The sequence below is a fragment of the Coregonus lavaretus genome, assembly GCF_964263955.1.
Source record: "Coregonus lavaretus genome assembly, chromosome: 12".
Taxonomy (NCBI): domain Eukaryota; kingdom Metazoa; phylum Chordata; class Actinopteri; order Salmoniformes; family Salmonidae; genus Coregonus; species Coregonus lavaretus.
Genome location: NC_139999.1, coordinates 12,698,378 through 12,721,802, shown reverse-complemented (window position 1 = coordinate 12,721,802; position 23,425 = coordinate 12,698,378). Strand labels below are relative to the sequence as shown.

General features: G+C 43.6%; 1 protein-coding gene across 2 annotated transcripts in view; it reads right to left on the bottom strand.

Annotated features, from left to right (window-relative positions):
- The window catches only part of gnai2b (guanine nucleotide binding protein (G protein), alpha inhibiting activity polypeptide 2b), a 101,229-nt gene extending 78,054 nt beyond the window's left edge, over positions 1–23,175 (bottom strand). For both annotated transcript variants that reach the window (XM_084173691.1, XM_084173692.1), the window contains exon 1: positions 22,403–23,175. In XM_084173691.1, the coding sequence (XP_084029817.1) occupies positions 22,403–22,520 (118 nt within the window). In that variant the 5' untranslated portion in view covers positions 22,521–23,175. The remainder of the gene's footprint in view (positions 1–22,402) is intronic.
- Positions 23,176–23,425: the final 250 nt, after the last annotated feature.

Genomic DNA, 23,425 nt, shown 5'->3' with positions numbered 1-23,425 from the left:
CTCTCATCTCTCTCCTCTCTCTCTCTCTCTCTCTCTCTCTCTCTCTCCACTCTCTCTCTCTCTCTCTCTCTCTCTCTATCACAGGCTCCTAGATATCTGGCTGCTACAGAGGAGGAGGAAATAAATCCACCTTTCTCTCACCCGAGAGAGAGAGAGAGAGAGAGAGAGAGAGAGAGAGAGAGAGAAGAGAGAGAGAGAGAGAGAGAGATAGAGAAGAGAGAGAGAGAGAGAGAGATTAAACATCTTGGTGCCAAACCAAGCTTGTCTTAATACATAAACACACAGCACAATGCAAATGTAGGCTACATCTGAGCAGATGGCCATGTGTATTCCTACTTAGTGGCTCCACTCAGGAACATGTTTGACAACCCTGGGCTTTCAGGGTTGTCAAGAGCTGTGTCCAACAACACCATTCACAGGGGTGTGATTCAACCCACTATAAGCCACTTTAAACACGCCTGACAAGAAACCTTTGCTTTTGCCTCCAACATAAATCTTCTTCTGTCTCAAAATTGAAGAAGAGATTTTATATTTTAATCAAGCGGCTCCTTCAAGAAGTCAATTATGGGTAGGTGAACCCTTGTTAATGAGATCCTGTGCTACCATCCACAGCTAGGCTGGCTCTCACAGTGAGACGCGCTGACGTCTGGGCTATCATCAGATTCATTCAATATTATTTCAGATTCGGCTCAGCCACATCATTACTCTACGGTGGAGTGTGTGTGTGTGGTCCTCTGTGTCTCCTCAGGTCAGAGACTCTGAACCACAACAGAGTTGCCTGAAACACAATGAGCTTGAGAGGTCATGATGAGAGGTCATGATGAGAGGTCATGATGAGAGGTCATGATGAGAAGTCATGATGAGAGGTCATGATGAGAGAGCATAATGACAGGGACTGACTGACTACTGACATCAAACACTGGCTGATGATGGTAATCACTCTGTCTAAACCGGTACTTTCCAGTTTGAAGAGAGAGAAATGAAGAGTATATAAACGAGAAGGTAATCAAATGGTTAAGGGGGGGTGAGGTACTGTGGAATTAACCACTGACTTGTGATGACACCACAGCTGATAGCAGAACACACATTAGTCATACAGAGAAACCTTGTCCAATCTTTCATCAAATCTGCTATGGGTCACACAAAGAGTTTGGTCATTGCTGTTACAAGCAAAAAGCAGTAGCCTAGCCTATGGTGTTCTTAAACGGCATCACATGATTCCATCGCAGTCATGTTAGCGCCTTCAGGGCAATATTGACCAACATAGGGTTAGGGGAAAATAATAAAGAAAATATAGAATATACAGTAACAGTCAAAAGTTTGGACACACCTACTCATTCAAGGTTTTTATTTTTTTCTTCACTATTTTTTACATTGTAGAATAATAGTGAAGACATCAAAACTATGAAATAACACATATGGAATCATGTAGTAACCACAAAAAGTGTTAAACAAATCAAAATATATTTAATATTTGAGATTCTTCAAATAACCACCCTTTGCCTTGATGACAGCTTTGCACACTCTTTGCACAGAAATAGCTGACCTGAGTAGTTCAAATCATCAAATCAAACTGTATTCGTCACATGCTTCGTAAACAACAGGTGTAGACTAAGAGTGAAATGCTTACTTACGGGCCCTTCCCAACAATGCAGAGAGAAAGAAAATAGAGATATAATAGACAAGTAAAACACGTAATAATAAAAGCAATAATAAATACACAATGAGCAACGATAACTTGGCTATACAGTGAGGGATTTTTTTTTTTGATCCCCTGCTGATTTTGTACGTTTGCCCACTGACAAAGAAATGATCAGTCTATAATTTTAATGGTAGGTTTATTTGAACAATAAGAAACAGAATAACAACAAAAAAATCCAGAAATACGCATGTCAAAAATGTTATCAATTGATTTGCATTTTAATGAGGGAAATAAGTATTTGACCCCTCTGCAAAACATGCCTTAGTACTTGGTGGCAAAACTCTTGTTGGCAATCACAGAGGTCAGACGTTTCATGTAGTTGGCCACCAGGTTTGCACACATCTCAGGAGGGATTTTGTCCCACTCCTCTTTGCAGATCTTCTCCAAGTCATTAAGGTTTCGAGGCTGACGTTTGGCAACTCGAACCTTCAGCTCCCTCCACATATTTTCTATGGGATTAACGCCTGGAGACTGGCTAGGCCACTCCAGGACCTTAATGTGCTTCTTCTTGAGCCACTCCTTTGTTGCCTTGGCCGTGTGTTTTGGGTCATTGTCATGCTGGAATACCCATCCACGACCCATTTTCAATGCCCTGGCTGAGGGAAGGAGGTTCTCACCCAAGATTTGACGGTACATGGCCCCGTCCATCGTCCCTTTGATGCAGTGAAGTTGTCCTGTCCCCTTAGCAGAAAAACACCCCCAAAGCATAATGTTTCCACCTCCATGTTTGACAGTGGGGATGGTGTTCTTGGGGTCATAGGCAGCATTCCTCCTCCTCCAAACACTGCGAGTTGAGTTGATGCCAAAGAGCTACATTTTGGTCTCATCTGACCACAACACTTTTACCCAGTTCACCTCTGAATCATTCAGATGTTCATTGGCAAACTTCAGTCAGGCATGTATATGTGCTTTCTTGAGCAGGGGGACCTTGCGGGCATTGCAGGATTTCAGTCCTTCACGGCGTAATGTGTTACCAATTGTTTTCTTGGTGACTATGGTCCCAGCTGCCTTGAGATCATTGACAAGATCATCCCGTGTAGTTCTGGGCTGATTCCTCACCGTTCTCATGATCATTGCAACTCCACGAGGTGAGATCTTGCATGGAGCCCCAGGCCGAGGGAGATTGACAGTTCTTTTGTGTTTCTTCCATTTGCGAATAATCGCACCAACTGTTGTCACCTTCTCATCAAGCTGCTTGGCGATGGTCTTGTAGCCCATTCCAGCCTTGTGTAGGTCTACAATCTTGTCCCTGACATCCTTGGAGAGGTCTTTGGTCTTGGCCATGGTGGAGAGTTTGGAATCTGATTGATTGATTGCTTCTGTGGACAGGTGTCTTTTATACAGGTAACAAGCTGAGATTAGGAGCACTCCCTTTAAGAGTGTGCTCCTAATCTCAGCTCGTTACCTGTATAAAAGACACCTGGGAGCCAGAAATCTTTCTGATTGAGAGGGGGTCAAATACTTATTTCCCTCAATTTATAACATTTTTGACATGCATTATTCTGTCTCTCACTGTTCAAATAAACCTACCATTAAAATTATAGACTGATCATTTCTTTGTCAATGGGCAAACGTACAAAATCAGCAGGGGATCAAATACTTTTTTCCCTCACTGTACAAGTCTGCCTACAAGTGGGCTGAAGCCTGGTGCTATTCATTAATGCTCACCTACACGTAGCAGTAAGGAGGAAGTGTAAGGGCATGTGGTGCTGCTGAGGTTGTCTGGAGATGACGTGCTCTACCAGAAGAGATCAGAAGAGATCTGGTAATGGCATGCAAGGGTTTGTGTAGTTGTGTGTGTTGTTATAATGTGTGACACACACACACACACACACACACATACACACACACACACACACACAAACACATACACAACCCTAAATGAGAGGAAAGCACGGTAGGCTACACCCATGTTCAGGAAGTAGAACTAGCTAAGCATTTTAATGCCACAGAGACACAATGATAACTGGTGTGGCCACCCATATCATTACTAGTCAGACAGTCTAATGTTGGCCGTAGAAGCTGAAGGGGAACTGAGTTCGAGAGAAAACCTAAGGGGATGATGAGGTTGTGTTGCGCAACGGCTGGTACTAAAACAGTAATTAATACTTATTCCTAATGTTTACTGCCACTCTCTTCCCCACAATCACCCTCACTTCACACCCACATACAGGAAATGTCAGGCTGTGTTTAGACACCACGTGACACACGTACAGTTGAAGTCGGAAGTTTAAATACACCTTAGCCAAATACATTTAAACTCAGTTTTTCACAATTCCTGACATTTAATCCTAGTAAAAATTCCCTGTCTTAGGTCAGTTAGGATCACCACTTTATTTTAAGAATGTGAAGTGTCAGAATAATTGTAGAGAGAATGATTTATTTCAGCTTTCATTTATTTCATCACATTCCCAGTGGATCAGAAGTATTTGGTAGTTTTGCTTTTAAATTGTTTAACTTTGGTCAAACGTTTCGGGTAGCCTTCCACAAGCTTCCCACAATAAATTGGGTGAATTTTGGCCCATTCCTCCTGACAGAGCTGGTGTAACTGAGTCAGGTTTGTAGGCCTCCTTGCTCGCACACGCTTTTTCAGTTCTGCCCACACATTTTCTATAGGATTGCGGTCAGGGCTTTGTGATGGCCACTCCAATACCTTGACTTTGTTGTCCTTAAGCCATTTTGCCACAACTTTGGAAGTATGCTTGGGGTCATTGTCCATTTGGAAGACCCATTTGCGACCAAGCTTTAACTTCCTGACTGATGTCTTGAGATGTTGCTTCAATATATCCACATAATTTTCCTTCCTCATGATGTCATCTATTTTGTGAAGTGCACCAGTCCCTCCTGCAGCAAAGCACCCCCACAGCATGATGCTGCCACCCCCGTGCTTTACGGTTGTGATAGTGTTCTTTGGCTTGCAAGCCTTCCCCTTTTTCCTCCAAACATAACGATGGTCATTATGGCCAAACAGTTCTATTTTTGTTTCATCAGACCAGAGGACATTTCTCCAAAAAGTACAATATTTGTCCCCATGTGCAGTTGCAAACCATAGTCTGGCTTTTTTATGGCAGTTTTGGAGCAGTGGCTGCTTCCTTGCTGAGCAGCCTTTCAGGTTATGTTGATATAGGACTTGTTTTACTGTGGATATAGAAACTTTTGTACCTGTTTCCTCCAGCATCTTCATTTACATTTTAGTCATTTAGCAGACGCTCTTATCCAGAGCGACTTACAGTTAGTGAGTGCATACATTTTCATATGGGGGTGGGAATCGAACCCACAACCCTGGCGTTGCAAACGCCATGCTCTACCAACTGAGCTACACGGGGGTCTGAGCTTCACAAGGTCCTTTGCTGTTGTTCGGGGATTGATTTGCACTTTTCGCACCAAAGTACGTTAATCTCTAGGAGACAGAACGAGTCTCCTTCCTGAGCAATATGACGGCTGCGTGGTCCCATGGTGTTTATACTTGCGTACTATTGTTTGTACAGATGAACGTGGTACCTTCAGGCGTTTGGAAATTGCTCCCAAGGATGAACCAGACTTGTGAAGGTCTACAATTTTTTTTCTGGTCTTGGCTGATTTCTTTAATTTTTCCCATGATGTCAAGCAAAGAGGCACTGAGAATACATCCACAGGTACACCTCCAATTGACTCAAATTATGTCAATTAGCCTATCAGAAGCTTCTAAAGCCATGACTTCATTTTCTGGAATTTTCCAAGCTGTTTAAAGGCACAGTCAACATAGTGTATGTAAACTTCTGACCCACTGGAATTGTGATACAGTGAATTATAAGTGAAATAATCTGTCTGTAAACAATTGTTGGAAAAATTACTTGTATCATGCACAAAGTAGATGTCCTAACCGACTTGCCAAAACTATAGTTTGTTAACAAGAAATGTGTGTAGTGGTTGAAAAATGAGTTTGAATGACTCCAACCTAAGTGTATGTAAACTTCCGACTTCAACTGTATGCACGTATGCACGTATGCACGCACGCACACACACACACACACACACACACACACACACACACACACACACACACACACACACACACACACACACACACACACACACACACACATACACACTGGTGGATTGGTCTGGCCTCTAACCCCCAGGCCAAAAGCAGCCAATGTTAATAAATGGTGGCTTGTAACACTGAGGAGAAACTCCCCAGCTCCACAACACAACATCCTTATCGGAATCTATCTAGTCATTCATTAACCAATCCTTGTGCCTCTAAATGTGCTCTGTGAGTATGGAACAGCAGCCTTGTTCAACCAGTGAAGTTAAGCGAAACGGGAGAGCAGAGGTCAATAGGTTTCATAAGGCTAATGGAATAGTGGTCTGTATGATGTTATACAGGTAAATTAGACCCATATCTGGGAGGCAAGTTCATAAAAGCAATTATCTGTCAGAGAAATTGAGTTATACAGGTTCATACAGGTACATGACAACTAGAAAGTGCGTCAGTGCAGTGAGTTGGGGCTGTCACCTGTTTAAAGTGGCCAGGCAGGCTCGGAGCGGTGGCTCTCCTTGGTAAGTCCTTGGGCTCAGCCACCCAGCCAGAATGCCTGCGGGACCTGAGTCACGTTTGTCTCAGATGGACAGACAGACTATTATTGACACTACAGACTCAAAGTCACATTCCTCTGACTGACTTATTCCCTTTCTGTTGTTCTTCTGTCTGAGTGAACATAATGTACTGTATATGTGGTCAACTATAAGTGTATTCTTGACTAAAGTGTATGCATTTGAGCCTATGTTCTACAGCAGGGGTATTCGACTCTTACCCTACGAGGTCCAGAGCCTGCTAGTTTTCTGTTCTACATGATCATTAATTGCACACACCTGGTGTTCCAGGTCTAAATCAGTCCCTGATTAGAGGCTGCGGTTCCGGATTTTCTGGAACCCGACTTGCCATGGCTTCTTATAGGGAGATTTCTGCGCATGTGCGTGATTTTCTTTTATGTAGCTGCTTCTCAGTGCTCCCACTGCCACTTCCCCCTCATTGACATGGAGGGGTAAACGTAATGTTGTATACTAAAGATATGGTCGACATGTTCGAACTATGCATTCCATGTCTCAACCGCGATTTCATGTTCTTTTTTCATGATGTAGCCTACACAAAAGACATGATCGACATGTTGGTACAAACTTTGTTGTCTGTTGTGACAGTATATTTAGGCAAGCATATCAAACACAAGCAAGACATATACAGGCAGTCAAAATAGGGATTATTATCATTGCAAACATTGGCTAGTCGGCAACTCTCGCTACTATATGGCAGCGTAACTATGGAGATATTCATCACAGATAGTAGGCAGTCTAAAGCAGTAGTTGACTAAAGACGTCAGGAATAACGACGCACCGGGCGCCAGGCGATGCAAAACGAACTGTCAGAATCTGGCTACGGGTCCAGATATACATGCTCGGCTGCCTAGAACATTTGGCTGCCCAGAGTTGAAACAGCTAGGTAGCCTATTCTTGAGTGGTTAAAATGCAGATCGTTTTTTGCCCCAATGCACAACTCAAGTGCGGAACTCTGGCTTGTGGCTACGATATGGCAGCAACTATAAAGATTAACCTACATCATCACACAGAACGCTGATTGTTCTGCTCCAATGCAATGTCTAGGGACTGCGTCCTGCTTGTGCAATTGCAAAATCCGTTACAACAGACAGAGAAGGTTGTATAGCCTTCAATAAAAAAAAAAAGGGAATGTGTGTTCAAATCGCTGCAGTTTCTTTTTATTTCAGCTGTTCAGAAATATGAGGCAGAGATAGGCTACATCATCATGGTTCAGAAGAGGGTGAGTAAAGAGAGAAACGTGAAAGGAGGTGGAATGTGAGCAGTAGCTACGTAGTGTGCGTAAAATAACACATGCGCAGAACGTGATTTATTTTTTATTAAGACTTTATTTAACTAGGCAAGTCAGTTAAGAACACATTCTTATTTACAATGATGGCCTACCCCGGCCAAACCCGGACGACGCTGGGCCAATTGTGTGCCGCCCTATGGGACTCCTAATCACGGCCGGATTGTGATACAGCCTTGAATCGAACCAGGGTCTGTTGTGACGCCTCTAGCACTGAGATGTAGTGCCTTAGACAGAGAGGTTTCCGTAGGTGCGGGCCAGGGGAGAAAACTCTGTATTGGTAGCCAAGCCCATGAAAAAAAGCAGTAGAACTGGCTTCTAGGTCCAGAGTAGAATTTGAAGGTTCTATAGTATTGAATCACAGCTCTTTTAAAGTCTCAGACTTGTCCTTTCATGTCAGCAGAATTGGGCCAGACTGATTAGTGACACAAAATACTATTTTTTGACCAACAAAAATGGCACACACCACAACCCTGACTGGTGTACAGTATGACATCTATACAACCATTTCAAAACTGCCCATACAAGGTAACACAGCCCTCCCAACTGCCATGTTTCACAGCATTGAAACGACAAGTATGGAGTGTTAGCCATCTAACTAATGCTGTAAGTACTGTTGACAGTGTGAGAAACACATGATATAATTCACTCTAGTTACCAGGGTCTAGCTGAGCTACAGATCTGGTGTGTGGCACGATCAAACAAGGTTTCCAGACAGTGTTTGCTCTGTTTGGGAACACTGAGACTAGTTCAAATGAAAATTCGGTGAAAAATGTCCTGTTGTCAACAGTAATTCTCGAAAACTCAACCTATTCATAGAAAACGCAACAAATCAATCAGTTTAATTTGGCACTACGCCGACAGCAGTTCCACAATGTTCTTAAACAAGATGACACCTTCCTCATCCACTTCTCTGAACTTGGTGTTTTTGAGTAGCTGTCTGACCATGCCCAACCAGCCCAGTCAGTTCTTAGTCACTGTGGGTACTGGGTAGCTGGTCGATCAACAAATCATCACCTCAGCCAGCCTAGACACCAAGAGGGCTGAGGTCTCCGATCAATATACCTGGATGTATTTCTGACTATGTGGTTGGCAGAGCCGTCATGACTCAATTTACTCATAGTGAGAAAAAGGAGCGGGCATTTTGTTTTCCAGGCTACCCGCGATGACAAACAGCAGGCTCACTCGGTCGTAGACCACGAAGCTATTAAAGGGTCTGACGTATCATACCCCTTCCTTCATGCCTCACTGGATAGTGGCAAGCAGCCCTGTTTCCTTGTGTACAACTGAAATGGTAATACTGTGACTGCAGTTCTGGCAAATTTCTCCATTTGCTTTGAAGGTTGTGTTTTTCAACACACCATTTTACACACTGACATGACCCCTACAGTAACAAATACTTGCTTCAGACCGAGTGAAAAGTGGTTTATAGTAGAGTAGACTATGCTCTTTACTATACACCCATTCTAAACATTGAGGTGGCGTTAGGGCAGGAGAATTACATGTGGTGTTAAGACGAGTTCAAGGTGTAATCAGATTATAGATTATAACATGATTCCTAGATTACAGACCTGTAATCTAGCTCTCTAATCTGGTGTTTCAGAGAGCCTACAGCCATTCACATTTCACACACCCAAATCCCTCTGGGAAAATAACATTGTTCTTGCACTGGGACAATTAGTGTTTCAATTATTATGAAAAAGATTAACGTTCATAATATGGGGGTAGGGGTATCATTGACATAATCCTCTGGCTCTATTTTTATCTTATCTTGATTATTGTCCAGTCATATGGTCAAATGCTGCAAAGAAAGACCTAGTAAAGCTGTAGCTGGCCCAGAACAGAGTGGCACGTCTTGCTCTTCATTGTAATCAGAGGGCTGATATAAATACTATGCATACCAGTCTCTTTTGGCTAAGAGTTGAGGAAAGACTGACTACGTCACTTCTTGTTTTTATAAGAAACATTAATGTGTTGGAAATTCCAAATTGTTTGCATTGTCAACTTACAAACAGCACTGACACACACACTTACCCCACCAGACATGCCACCATGGGTCTTTTCACAGTGCCAAGGTCCAGAAAAAATTCAAGGAAACGTACAGTATTATACAGAGCCATGAGTGCATGGAACTCCCTTCCATCTTATATAGCGCAAGTGAACAGCAAACCTGGTTTAACACCTCTAGGCACAACGTGTTTCCCCCATGTGACCTGCTTGTTGTGTGTGTGCACTGACATGTACTGTATGTGTAACTGATAGATGCACACACACACACATTACATGTTAATGTTTTTAAATGTATGTCAATTGTAAAGTCTTTTGTCTGTAATGTCTTTTTCGTTATGTGTCGGAACCCAGTAAGACTAGTTGATGCCATTGTCGTCAGCTAATGGGGATCCTAATAAATAAAACATAAAAATATCCTCTCTCATTCTACACATCTGTTGCACACATAGGATTGCATGCTGGATAGCACAAATAAAACACATGACCAGACAGTCACTATTTGTCATAGCTGGCAATGTTATCTCTGTCACTGGGATGAGATGGGTTATTTTACCGTCACAGAGACCTTGCTAGAGGCTAGGGGGTAACATGTCACCATGTCCCAAAACAAATGGTTTTCCTGAAAACACTAGGGGAGAGCTAGCTTAACGCCCTCTGTTGTGTTTCTAGGAAAGAGAGTAGAGCATTTGTTGATTTCAAAGAATAGATTAGTCACGTTCAATTAATCTTGGACTATTAGTCTGGGGTGACCCAGGAGCTGAGAGTGAATTGGTTTTTAATTCACTCTGATGGCTTTTCCTTTTTCTACCTTTGTTCTCAGCGAACAGGATAACCTTGACCTCCATGTTACAATAACCTTCTCTGGTAATGGAAGCTGATTGATTTTACTTTAACAGTGGAAATATTAACTTCAAACTCATTCTTTCAAAGGTCTGGGTTCTCTCAGGTTATAATAACATTTGTTCTCCTGCATCTCAAGTTGTCCCGAAATAGGGGCAAGGGATATTTAATAATTTGCGTAGATTTGGTGGAGGAATCATTTTTTAGAGCCAGGATCAGAACGGAATATAATAGGCTTGTCTTAATTTGAGGCTTAGAAAAACCCTGCTCTGATATTTCCCACTGGTTCTGATGAGTCATTAGAACCTCAAGCCAAGGAAACATTACAGAGCATGATTTCTCTAATCTTTCTCTTACTGTTTCAACTCATTCATAACTCCCTCTCCCATACCTCCTCGAACTAGTTCCCTGTCTTTTTCAGTAATTTCCTGAAGATACCAAGCAGAGAAAGTTATATTTTGCTAAATTAAGTCTCTGTCACTTTGGCTCTGCTGGTTCAGTGTGTGGCTGTCACACCTGTCCCCTGGCAGGGGCTCTCCCAGCGTGACTGTACTGTCACACAAAGCAGCCCTGACAGCCGTCAGCTGCTGTCACTGAGCTGGATGTATGGCCACCTCCTATGGTCTTGACAGAATAACATTAACGTTTCACAAGGCACGCACTTCAGAAAACGGCTGGTGGTATACGCAACATAGTACAGTTCAGACTGATAGAGTCAACTCCTCCACTTCCCACCAGGGCTAGCTGCCTCTGTTGCATGTCTTTCCATATGTATGGGTTTGTGCCAGACCATCCAATTACCACAGGGATAATAAACTCAGCAAAAAAAGAAACGTCCTCTCACTGTCAACTGCGTTTATTTTCAGCAAACTTAACATGTGTACATTTTTGTATGAACATAACAAGATTCAACAACTGAGACATTAACTGAACAAGTTCCACAGACATGTGACTAACAGAAATTTAATAATGTGTCCCTGAACAAAGGGGGGGTCAAAATCAAAAGTAACAGTCAGTATCTGGTGTGGCCACCAGCTGCATTAAGTACTGCAGTGCATCTCCTCCTCATGGACTGCACCAGATTTGCCAGTTCTTGCTGTGAGATGTTACCCCACTCTTCCACCAAGGCACCTGCAAGTTCCCAGACATTTCTGGGGGGAATGGCCCTAGCCCTCACCCTCCGATCCAACGGGTCCCAGACATGCTCAATGGGATTGAGATCCGGGCTCTTCGCTGGCCATGGCAGAACACTGACATTCCTGTCTTGCAGGAAATCACGCACAGAACGAGCAGTATGGCTGGTGGCATTGTCATGCTGGAGGGTCATGTCAGGATGAGCCTGCAAGAAGGGTACCACATGAGGGAGGAGGATGTCTTCCCTGTAACGCACAGCGTTGAGATTGCCTGCAATGACAACAAGCTCAGTCCGATGATGCTGTGATAAACCGCCCCAGACCATGACGGACCCTCCACCTCCAAATCGATCCCGCTCCAGAGTACAGGCCTCGGTGTAACGCTCATTCCTTCCACGATAAACGTAAATCCGACCATCACCCCTGGTGAGACAAAACCGCGATTCGTCAGTGAAGAACACTTTTTGCCAGTCCTGTCTGGTCCAGCGACGGTGGGTTTGTGCCCATAGGCAATGTTGTTGCCGGTGATGTCCGGTGAGGACCTGCCTTATAACAGGCCTATAAGCCCTCAGTCCAGCCTCTCTTAGCCTATTGCGGACAGTCTGAGCACTGATGGAGGGATTGTGCGTTCCTCGTGTAACTCGGGCAGTTGTTGTTGCCTTCCTGTACCTGTCCCGCAGGTGTGATGTTCGGATGTACCGATCCTGTGCAGGTGTTGTTACACGTGGTCTGCCACTGCGAGGACAATCAGCTGTCCGTCTTGTCTCCCTGTAGCGCTGTCTTAGGCGTCTCACAGTACGGACATTGCAATTTATTGCCCTGGCCACATCTGCAGTCCTCATGCCTCCTTGCAGCATGCCCAAGGCACGTTCACGCAGATGAGCAGGGACCCTGGGCATCTTTCTTTTGGTGTTTTCAGAGTCAGTAGAAAGGCCTCTTTAGTGTCCTAAGTTTTCATAACTGTGACCTTAATTGCCTACCGTCTGTAAGCTGTTAGTGTCTTAACGACCGTTCCACAGTTGCATGTTCATTAATTGTTTATGGTTCATTGAACAAGCATGGGAAACAGTGGTTAAACCCTTTACAATGAAGATCTGTGAAGTTATTTGTTTTTTTACGAATTATCTTTGAAAAACAGGGTTCCTGAAAGAGGGACATTTCTTTTTTTGCTGAGTTTATATGCATTGAGTGGAGACACTTAGTTCACTGAGAGATTTCTCATATTTTCTCTCTCTCATTCTGTCTCTCTCTCTCTTTCTTTGTCTCTCTCTCTCTCTCTCTTTCTATGTCTCTCTCTCTCTCTCTCTCTCTCTCTCTCTCTCTCTCTCTCTCTCTCTCTCTCTCTCTCTCTCTCTCTCTCTCTCTCTTTCTATCTTTATTTTCCCCTTCTCTCACTCTTTCTCTTACTAGCTCTCTTTTTCTATCTCTCTCTCTCTCTCTCTCTCTCTCTCTCGCTCTCTCTCTCACACACACACACACACACAAATAATTGGGGAGTGCAAGTGCCTAGAAGACATCCACTCAGCTGCTGAACTGCAAGAGGCTTTACAGAAATTGTGGAAAAGGGGAATCAAATAGGTAAGAACAGCAGGAAAACGATTTTAGAAAGGATAGACCTAAGGCTTACTTACCTGTAGGTCAATGTCTGAAACATGTTGTTGAACAAGAGGGTAAGACCAAGAGATCACCACTCATCAACAGAGCAATACTTTTATTCCACCCTCCCAACAGTTTAGTATGACAGTTTAGTGTAGATGAGGACAGGTTACACTCTTTTGTATATAACTGATGGATATGCACTTGATCTATCCTACAGTATCTCTCCTTTTAAAGCTCTGTATTGTATGAGATACTGTATGAAGGCGAGTTACCATAGATGCCAGTAATATTTTACATGCCATCTACAGCATTTACTGACACACAACCTGTGTGGCTCAGTTGGTAGAGCGTGGCGCTCACAACGCCAAGAATCGTGGTTTTGATTCTTGCTGGGGCCACCCATATGAAAAATTTATGCGCGCATGACTAAGTTACTTTGGATAAAAGTGTCTGCTAAATGGCATTTACATTTCTTATTTTCTTCAAGTAGTCATCTATCAAATCTTCAGACCTCTCCATCATACATAGAGCCTACTCAGATATTCCCTTGGATGTCTACAGTGTCCAAAAGAAGAAGCATGCCCCTACATTGTTCTGCAATCGCAAAATCGCTTTACACTGGACTGGGCTACACTTACACAGGGAAATGTACCTTGCTCACATCCTTTCTTGGAGCATGGCAGTGAAGACAAAAGAAAAGTGACATTGACACTTAGTCAGAGCATTATATTTAATCTCCCTAAATACCTTTCACTACCTCAAGATACCTGAGCAGCTACCAAAACCAGCAGCGGTGGCAAAGTTAGGGAGGGGGGGAGGATGGGGTTTCAAGGTGTGACCAATGGTACGGTTTTATAGCTCAGACACACTGGTAGGATTGTCAAACGTTTGCCTGCCAGCAGTACTTAGCACCTCTGAACAGTGTCGGCAGTCAATCTCTTTTGTGTTCACACAGCAAAGACCTTGAAGTCGTCAGCCAGTCAGCCTTGTTAAAATACTCCAAACCAGAAGGTGGCAGTAGCGTTGTTTGGCAATGCATGTCCGTGTGTGTTGCTTAGTTTATGGTCTAGATTCCAATGTAAGCTACCTAGCTAACTGTGCTAATGTTGCTATTTTGTAAAAAGCCCTTGTTGATACTAGCCAGATGGCCACAGCTAGATAACTACCTAGAAAGATGACGAATACACAATTTAATTCACTCTCCATAATCCCATACGGCCAGTGCCAGCCCATAGCCAAATGTTTAGCTAGCTAGATAAACATTAACATATTCGCTAGCTAGCAAAACATAGCTAGCTAGCTAAGGACACTGCACTAATTCGGCAGCTAACACAGACAGCTGTTTCATGGAAACTAATCCATTGTGATTTAATTATAATGTCAATACTAGCTACAGCGGTTAGATAGTTTGGAGGAAGTATTTAGTATTGTGTGCATTGCGTTTTAGAACTAGTTTCCTGCAATTCTACACATTTTGCCATGCTTTATGTCATGGCTATCTGAGTAACTCAAACATTATAAAAAATCAATGGTAGCCCCATCCCAATGGTAGCCCCATGCCATGACATTTTTGGAATTTTAGATATTTATTCTGGTGGTTGTTAGTTCTCAAAGATAATCTTATAAAAAAATATATACAGCTCCATTATCTTTTCTACATACTTTATATATGATTTTAGTCATTTAAGTTTACACTGAAAACATTTTAGCGTCCAGAACATCCTTTTTCTTTTGTGTCGGCCACGATTTAAATTAATATAGGGGAAACACAGATATACTTCCAGAAAATATGCATCTTCTACGCAGATATGCATCTTCTACGAAGATTACACAAAGTCATGCATCTTCTATGAGCAGAAGCTATTTGGCTTAAATAACACATAGCCTTTCCTGTTGACTTAATAGACCAATGTCAAGCTGTTCAGATTCAATGCACTCCTTGTCCTGTGCTGAGACTGGGTTGTTTGTCTGGGTTATCTCGTTTTGCCTCTTATCTGACTGTGTCCCTGTAGCACAGGCAATAACTGCTGCACAAGACTCGATGGGCAGAATCCCATCTGCAGAGAGCCTATTCAGTTCTTATCCACACTGGCTATCTTCGTTTCCTATCATGTCCCCCTGTGATCTGAAGGTGTTCTGCCTGGTGGTGACATATGACTGTCTCTCTCTCTGTTTCTCAGGCTCATCTTTACCCAGATACTGTCAGAGTCATGAATCCACTCTGCCATTGCACTATAGGCTTTTGTATCTTTTTTATTGACCTATTGTCACTGTAGAATGATACATCAGTGAAGAAAATATTGCTATTTTCTATATCAAATCAAATCAAATTTTATTTGTCACATGCACCGAATACAACAGTTGTGGACCTTTCCGTGAAATGCTTACTTACAAGCCCTTAACCAACAATGCAGTTCAAGAAATAAGAGTTAGGAAAATATTTACTAAATAAACTAAAGTAAAAAATACAAAGTAACACAATAAAACTACATAACAATAACGAGGCATATACAGGGGGTACCGGTACCGGGTCAATGCACGGGGGTACAGGTTAGTCGAGGTAGTTTGTACATGTAGGTTGGTTGGGGTAAAGTGACTATGTATAGATAATAAACAGTGAGTAGCAGCAGTGTAAAAACAAATTGTTCAGCAGTCTTATAGCTTGGGGGTAGAAGCTGTTAAGAAGCCTTTTGGACCTAGACTTCGGCGCTCCGGTACCGCTTGCCATGCGGTAGCAGAGAAAACAGTCTATGACTTGGGTGACTGGAGTCTTTGACAATTTTTTGGGCCTTCCTCTGACACCGCCTAGTATATAGGTCCTGGATGGCAGGAAGCTTGGCCCCAGTAATGTATTGGGCAGTGAGTACTTCCCTCTGTAGCCCCTTAAAGTCGAATGCCGAGCAGTTGCCATACCAGGCGGTGATGCAACCGGTCAGGATGCTCTCGATGGTGCAGCTGTAGAACTTTTTGAGGATCTGGGGACCCATGCCAAATCTTTTCAGTCTCCTGAGGGGGAAAAGGTATTGTCGTGCCCTCTTCACGACTGTCTTGGTGTGTTTGGACCATGATAGTTTGTTGGTGATGTGGACACAGAGGAACTTGAAACTCTCGACACGCTCCACTACAGCCCCGTCGATGTTAATGGGGGCCTGTTCGGCCCTCCTTTTCCTATAGTCCACGATCATCTCCTTTGTTTTGCTCACATTGAGGGAGAGGTTGTTGTCCTGGCACCACACTGCCAGGTCTCTGACCTCCTCCCTATAGGCTGTCTCATCGTTGTCGGTGATCAGGCCTACCACTGTTGTGTCGTCAGCAAACTTAATGATGGTGTTGGAGTCGTGCTTGGCCACACAGTTGTGGGTGAAGAGGGAGTACAGGAAGGGACTAATCACGCACCCCTGAGGGGCCCCGGTGTTGAGGATCAGCATGACAGATGTGTTGTTGCCTACCCTTACCACCTGTGTGCAGCCCATCAGGAAGTCCAGGATCCAGTTGCAGAGATAGGTGTTTAGTCCCAGGGTCCTTAGCTTAGTGATGAGATTTGTGGGCACTATGGTGTTGAACGCTGAGCTGTAGTCAATGAACAGCATTCTCACATACAGTGGGGAGAACAAGTATTTGATACACTGCTGATTTTGCAGGTTTTCCTACTTACAAAGCATGTAGAGGTCTGTCATTTTTATCATAGGTACACTTCAACTGTGAGAGACGGAATCTAAAACAAAAATCCAGAAAATCACATTGTATGATTTTTAAGTAATTAATTTGCATTTTATTGCATGACATAAGTATTTGATACATCAGAAAAGCAGAACTTAATATTTGGTACAGAAACCTTTGTTTGCAATTACAGAGATCATACGTTTCCTGTAGGTCTTGACCAGGTTTGCACACACTGTAGCAGGGATTTTGGCCCACTCCTCCATACAGACCTTCTCCAGATCCTTCAGGTTTCGGGGCTGTCGCTGGGCAATAAGGACTTTCAGCTCCCTCCAAAGATGTTCTATTGGGTTCAGGTCTGGAGACTGGCTAGGCCACTCCAGGACCTTGAGATGCTTCTTACGGAGCCACTCCTTAGTTGCCCTGGCTGTGTGTTTCGGGTCGTTGCTGGAAGACCCAGCCACGACCCATCTTCAATGCTCTTACTGAGGGAAGGAGGTTGTTGGCCAAGATCTCGCGATACATGGCCCCATCCATCCTCCCCTCAATACGGTGCAGTCGTCCTGTCCCCTTTGCAGAAAAGCATCCCCAAAGAATGATGTTTCCACCTCCATGCTTCACGGTTGGGATGGTGTTCTTGGGGTTGTACTCATCCTTCTTCTTCCTCCAAACACGGCGAGTGGAGTTTAGACCAAAAAGCTATATTTTTGTCTCATCAGACCACATGACCTTCTCCCATTCCTCCTCTGGATCATCCAGATGGTCATTGGCAAAGTTCAGACGGGCCTGGACATGCGCTGGCTTGAGCAGGGGGACCTTGCGTACGCTGCAGGATTTTAATCCATGACGGCGTAGTGTGTTACTAATGGTTTTCTTTGAGACTGTGGTCCCAGCTCTCTTCAGGTCATTGACCAGGTCCTGCCGTGTAGTTCTGGGCTGATCCCTCACCTTCCTCATGATCATTGATGCCCCACGAGGTGAGATCTTGCATGGAGCCCCAGACCGAGGTTGATTGACCGTCATCTTGAACTTCTTCCATTTTCTAATAATTGTGCCAACAGTTGTTGCCTTCTCACCAAGCTGCTTGTCTATTGTCCTGTAGCCCATCCCAGCTTTGTGCAGGTCTACAATTTGATCCCTGATGTCCTTACACAGCTCTCTGGTCTTGGCCATTGTGGAGAGGTTGGAGTCTGTTTGATTGAGTGTGTGGACAGGAGTCTTTTATACAGGTAACGAGTTCAAACAGGTGCAGTTAATACAGGTAATGAGTGGAGAACAGGAGGGCTTCTTAAAGAAAAACTAACAGGTCTGTGAGAGCCGGAATTCTTACTGGTTGGTAGGTGATCAAATACTTATGTCATGCAATAAAATGCAAATTAATTACTTAAAAATCATACAATGTGATTTTCTGGATTTTTGTTTTAGATTCCGTCTCTCACAGTTGAAGTGTACCTATAATAAAAATTACGGACCTCTACATGCTTTGTAAGTAGGAAAACCTGCAAAATCGGCAGTGTATCAAATATTTGTTCTCCCCACTGTAGGTGTTCCTTTTTTCCAGGTGGGAAAGGGCAGTGTGGAGTGCAATTGAGATTGCGTCATCTGTGGATCTGTTGGGGCAGTATGCGAATTGGAGTGGGTCTAGGGTTTCCGGGATGATGGTGTTGATGTGAGCCATGACCAGCCTTTCAAAGCACTTCATGGCTACTGACATGAGCGCTATGGGGCGGTAGTCATTTAGGCAGGTTACCTTCGCATTCTTGGGCGCAGGGACTAACGTGGTCTGCTTGAAACATGTGGGTATTACAGACTCGGTCAGGGAGAGGTTGAAAATGTCAGTGAAGACACTTGCCAGTTGGTCCGCGCATGCTCTGAGTACATGCCCTGGTAATCCATCTGGCCCCGCGGCCTTGTGAATGTTGACCTGTTTAAAGGTCTTGCTCACATCAGCAACGGAGAGCGTGATCACACAGTCGTCCAGAACAGCTGGTGCTCTCATGCATGCTTCAGTGTTGCTTTCCTCGAAGCGAGCATTAAAAGGCATTTAGCTCGTCTGGTAGGCTCGCGTCACTGGGAAGCTCGCGGCTGGGTTTCCCCTTGTAGTCCGTAATAGTTTGCAAGCCCTGCCACATCCGACGAGCGTCAGAGCTGGTGTAGTAGGATTCCATCTTAGTCCTGTATTGATGCTTTGCCTGTTTGATGGTTCGTCTGAGGGCATAAGCGTCCGGATTAGTGTCTCGCTCCTTGAAAGCGGCAGCTCTAGTCTTTAGCTCGGAGCGGATGTTGCCTGTAATCCATGGCTTCTGGTTGGGTTATGTACGTACGGTCACTGTGGGGACGACGTCGTCAATGCACTTTTTGATAAAGCCGGTGACTGAGGTGGTATACTCTTCAATGCCATTGGATGAATCACAGAACATATTCCAGTCTGTCCTAGCAAAACAGTCCTGTAGCGTAACATCCGCGTCATCTGACCACTTCCATATTGAGCATGTCACTGGTACTTCCTGATTGAGTTTGTGCTTGTAAACAGGAATCAGGAGGATAGAATTATGGTCAAATTTGCCAAATGGAGGGCGAGGGAGAGCTTTGTATGTGTCTCTGTTTGTATGTGTCTCTGTTTGTGGAGTAAAGTGGTCTAGAGTTTTTTTTCCTCTGGTTGCACATGTGACATGCTGGTAGAAATGAGGTAAAATGGATTTAAGTTTGCCTGCATTAAAGTCCCCGGGGCCACTAGGAGCGCCGCTTCTGGATGAGCATTTTCTTGTTTGCTTATGGCCTTATACAGCTCGTTGAGTGCAGTCTTAGTGCCAGCATCGCTTTGTGGTGGTAAATAGATGGCTACAAATAATATAGATGAGAACTCTCTTGATAGATAGTGTGGTCTACAGTTTATCATGAGGTACTTCTTTAATATTAGACATCGAGCACCCGCTGTTATTGACAAATAGACACACACCCCCGCCCCTCGTCTTATCAGACGTAGCTCCTCTGTCCTGCCGATGCACGGACACTACACTCTTAGAATTAGGGGTGACTCTAGGAACCCTGGAGATTCTCAAGGAACCCTGGAGTTCCTCAAGGAACCATTGCAGTCAATGGGTTCTTATTTGCACCTCGGTTAGTTGAGGGGTTCTTGGAGGAATCTTAAATGTTTCAATGTAGCAAAAGGTTCCTGAAGGAACTTTTTGCTGGTGCGTGCAGGACCTTTATTTTGCCATTGGATTTCTTGCGCTGCCAGACTCAGAAGAAGATGAAAATATGTGGTTTTCGGCTTTATGGGATAGCTAGCAATTACCCATTCCTTTATTAGTACTATTTTAATAGCAATGTTAAATCATTTTCTACAACAACAAAAAACTAATATTGTGATGGTAATGACTTTTGTTTATGATGATAATTATTAGTTGTTGGCTTAGGTTGCTAGATAGCTACAGTATTTTTAACCTAGCCTACACTCTTAAAAATGCTGTGTTGTTCAGATGACCCAACTGCTGGGTTGTTCAGATGACCCAACTGCTGGGTTGCAGGCATTGGGTCACTTCGTTGGGTTGTTTTCTTTAAAAATAGTCAGGTTGGGTTGTTGATGCTGGGTTATTGATGCTGGGGTATTAATGGAAAAATCTACTGGAAAACTATATTTTGGTATTCTTTTCATTAGTCCACTGTTGATACAGTCTCAACATGTTTTGCATGTCAGCAGTCAGGTTTTCAAAATATTGGACTTTCAAGAAGCAAAGTGTCACTTGCCACATCATCATGATTATGCGTTTTAGATCATCATTTGCGTCATGATGATGATGTGGCAAGTGAACCCCAAAAGGTTATTTGAGACTCCTTTACTTCTAAGAGTGTAGGCTAGCCTACATGTGACAAGATTACCAGGTGATTTGCCGAAAAATCAATAGGACTACACTAGCCCTTTTCCTTTTTATGCCATTACTTTTTTATTTTCCAAGCAGCTCCCAAATGTAGGTCTTTCAACTTTGGCCCATTTTCTGTGAGTGTGCAAATGGAGGGTTTCTGTATTCAGGCACACAGTATTTCTGTCAGAACATTGGCTAAGAGGACCAGAGAGGTTCTGTACAGCCAAGCAATGACAACAGAGGTTACTGTAATATCGTTATGCCCATCCCAGGACATACGACTCCAGTGTGGTTCCCTCTACAAACCAGGAACCTGTGCGAGTCAGGACCCTAAACAGCAATCCACTCCATATTTCCATATTTTATTTGGCTTTTTTTTTGTGCACCTTGTACGGTTCCAATGTAGATCATATTGCAAATAGGCATTTTAAGCAGAGGTGAAAACCTCTGTGTTTTGTTTACAGAACTGTAATTGGTAGGAATGTGTGGCATCATAGATACAGTTTTGTTTTGGAGTCTCCTTGGAGGGTAGAGATCATAATGCAAAATACTCATATTCACTAAAGGTGAATGTATTGTTGTGATTCCAGTACTGCAGCTGGAAGGAGTGGGGCATTTTACAGTGTACCAACAAATTAGAGGCTGGGATAAGAATCAGTAATAACAAGAAGACTACCCAGGGTAGGCTAGGCCTAATACTGCTATTGTGCTGAACACAATCCACAGATTCTATCTCTTTAGCCTTGCACAGTGACATCACATTAGGTTAGATTATTACATTTGCTAAATAAATCAGCCTACTACAACAACAAAAAAATGCTGAGGCCCAAAATCTTCATTTGTGTGACCATGTGATTTAGAGGAGGTGGAGTGTTTACTCCTTTCTGCACCTGCTTGGTGTCTTTTGCTCCTTGTCTGTCAATCTGTCAAATTCCTGATTGCAATGTCATATGCTCCAACATACATTAGTATGCCTGTTCAACACAGGCAGTGTAATAATACGTATGTAGCTACCTGTTCTGAACAAAATATTGACTGACTAAACCAGTGGTTCCCATTCCCAACCTTTTTCGTTACTGTAACACCAACTGAATTTTACTCTGCCTCGAGTACCCCTGATTTACCCCCTCATGTGCATTTTACCAGTAAGCCTATGGTCTCATGAGTCTTCTTAAATACCCCCTGTGGATAGGCCAAGTACCACCGTTGGGAACCAGTGATAACCATGTTTGTTCATTTTCACCCAAACAGATACATGGCAGATGCATTGTCACACAAGGACATGGAATTCAGGACCACATTGATGAACGAATACAAAATCTCTGCTTGACCGAGAGCTATGTTGCACTAGGTAATTGCTTATGGTTCCTTGCTACAGTAATTATGTAATGTGTTCTAAGGCGTTGGCAGAACAAGCTCAGCATCAACAGTCGACCACATAGCAGTCAACGCTCGGTAGAAAATAACCGATGCGTGCGCTGCGGATTGATGCCTAGCAGACGCTGCGCGGATGGACACCCTACCCGTGCCAAGATAAGATGGGCTTGTGATACAGCCCATTACGCTACCACATCATGATCAAAATTGCGGAACATTCTGATTAAGAATTTGAAGCACTCAGCCCGAAACAGAGCCCAACAAGGAACGTAAATTACACTGGCTAGTCGTCCATCCGGACAAGCAAAGGAATAGAATAAACGGCATCCCATACCTAGTAAGAGCAGTTTCACCTCCCTTGCCGCCTTCTCTCCATCCTCGCGGAGATTTTTATCAATCATCTTTGATCTCTCCGCGGCCGCTTTATCTTCTGCACTTAGTGTACAACCCATGTTTCCAAAAGCACGCGCGCACTGACGGCCGGCGCAAGGATTCTTGAAGGATTTCGTCTTGACTGCTGTTTGATATACCAACACAAAAGAAACGGTTATTCAAAATCCTTCCTGGCCCGTTCAAGAGACGTGCGCGTGCAAATGTGGTAGACTAGTAGAGGATGTCTAGTTCAATCCAAATGGCACGCACAAAATGTCGTTATTCTGAGTTATGTAAACAAATGTTCCATCAATAGTCAAATCTCAGGTGGCGTAAACAAATTGGTTCTGTAGTATTGACCATTGGTAATCAATGATGATCAATTCTGACAGTCGCACCGATATAGGCTAGTCAATCTTATTCCTCGTTGTTCGTTCGTTTCTTTCGACCAAGTGAATGTAGGTGGAATTCAATCACATGGATGTGTTCCTAGCGAGCGACTGCGCTCCCAGACCAAACTCAACCACGCAGTTAAGTGAACATATCCAGTGGGAATCCTGGCAAACCGCTGGCGCACTTCAGCTGCCAACCTGCTGCTTGCCTTTTACGGGGATTTGTTGACACCCTTTCAGCACTCAGTTGATATAATATATCAATATTATGCGTCGTAGATTTAACAAATGGTTGATACACCACCGTTGGTCCGTTTTCTGCAGTAAAGGGAGGCAATAACCTAGTGCCAAATGCATCCTATTTGAAACCCTGCTGTAAATGCAGTGCTTTGCAAGTCTCTTGCCTTATGGGAAATGTAGGCAATTATGTAGTAGCCTACCTCAACTCCATGGAGTATACATACCTTTTAGTAAAACGTTAATCAAATACAACCACCGACTTCCTTGTTGAGCTTTAATTGGTACATGAGCATTCGCGCTGTTGCCATCTTAGAGCAACAGCAATTAGGAAACAGTCTGTGGTTGTATTTGAT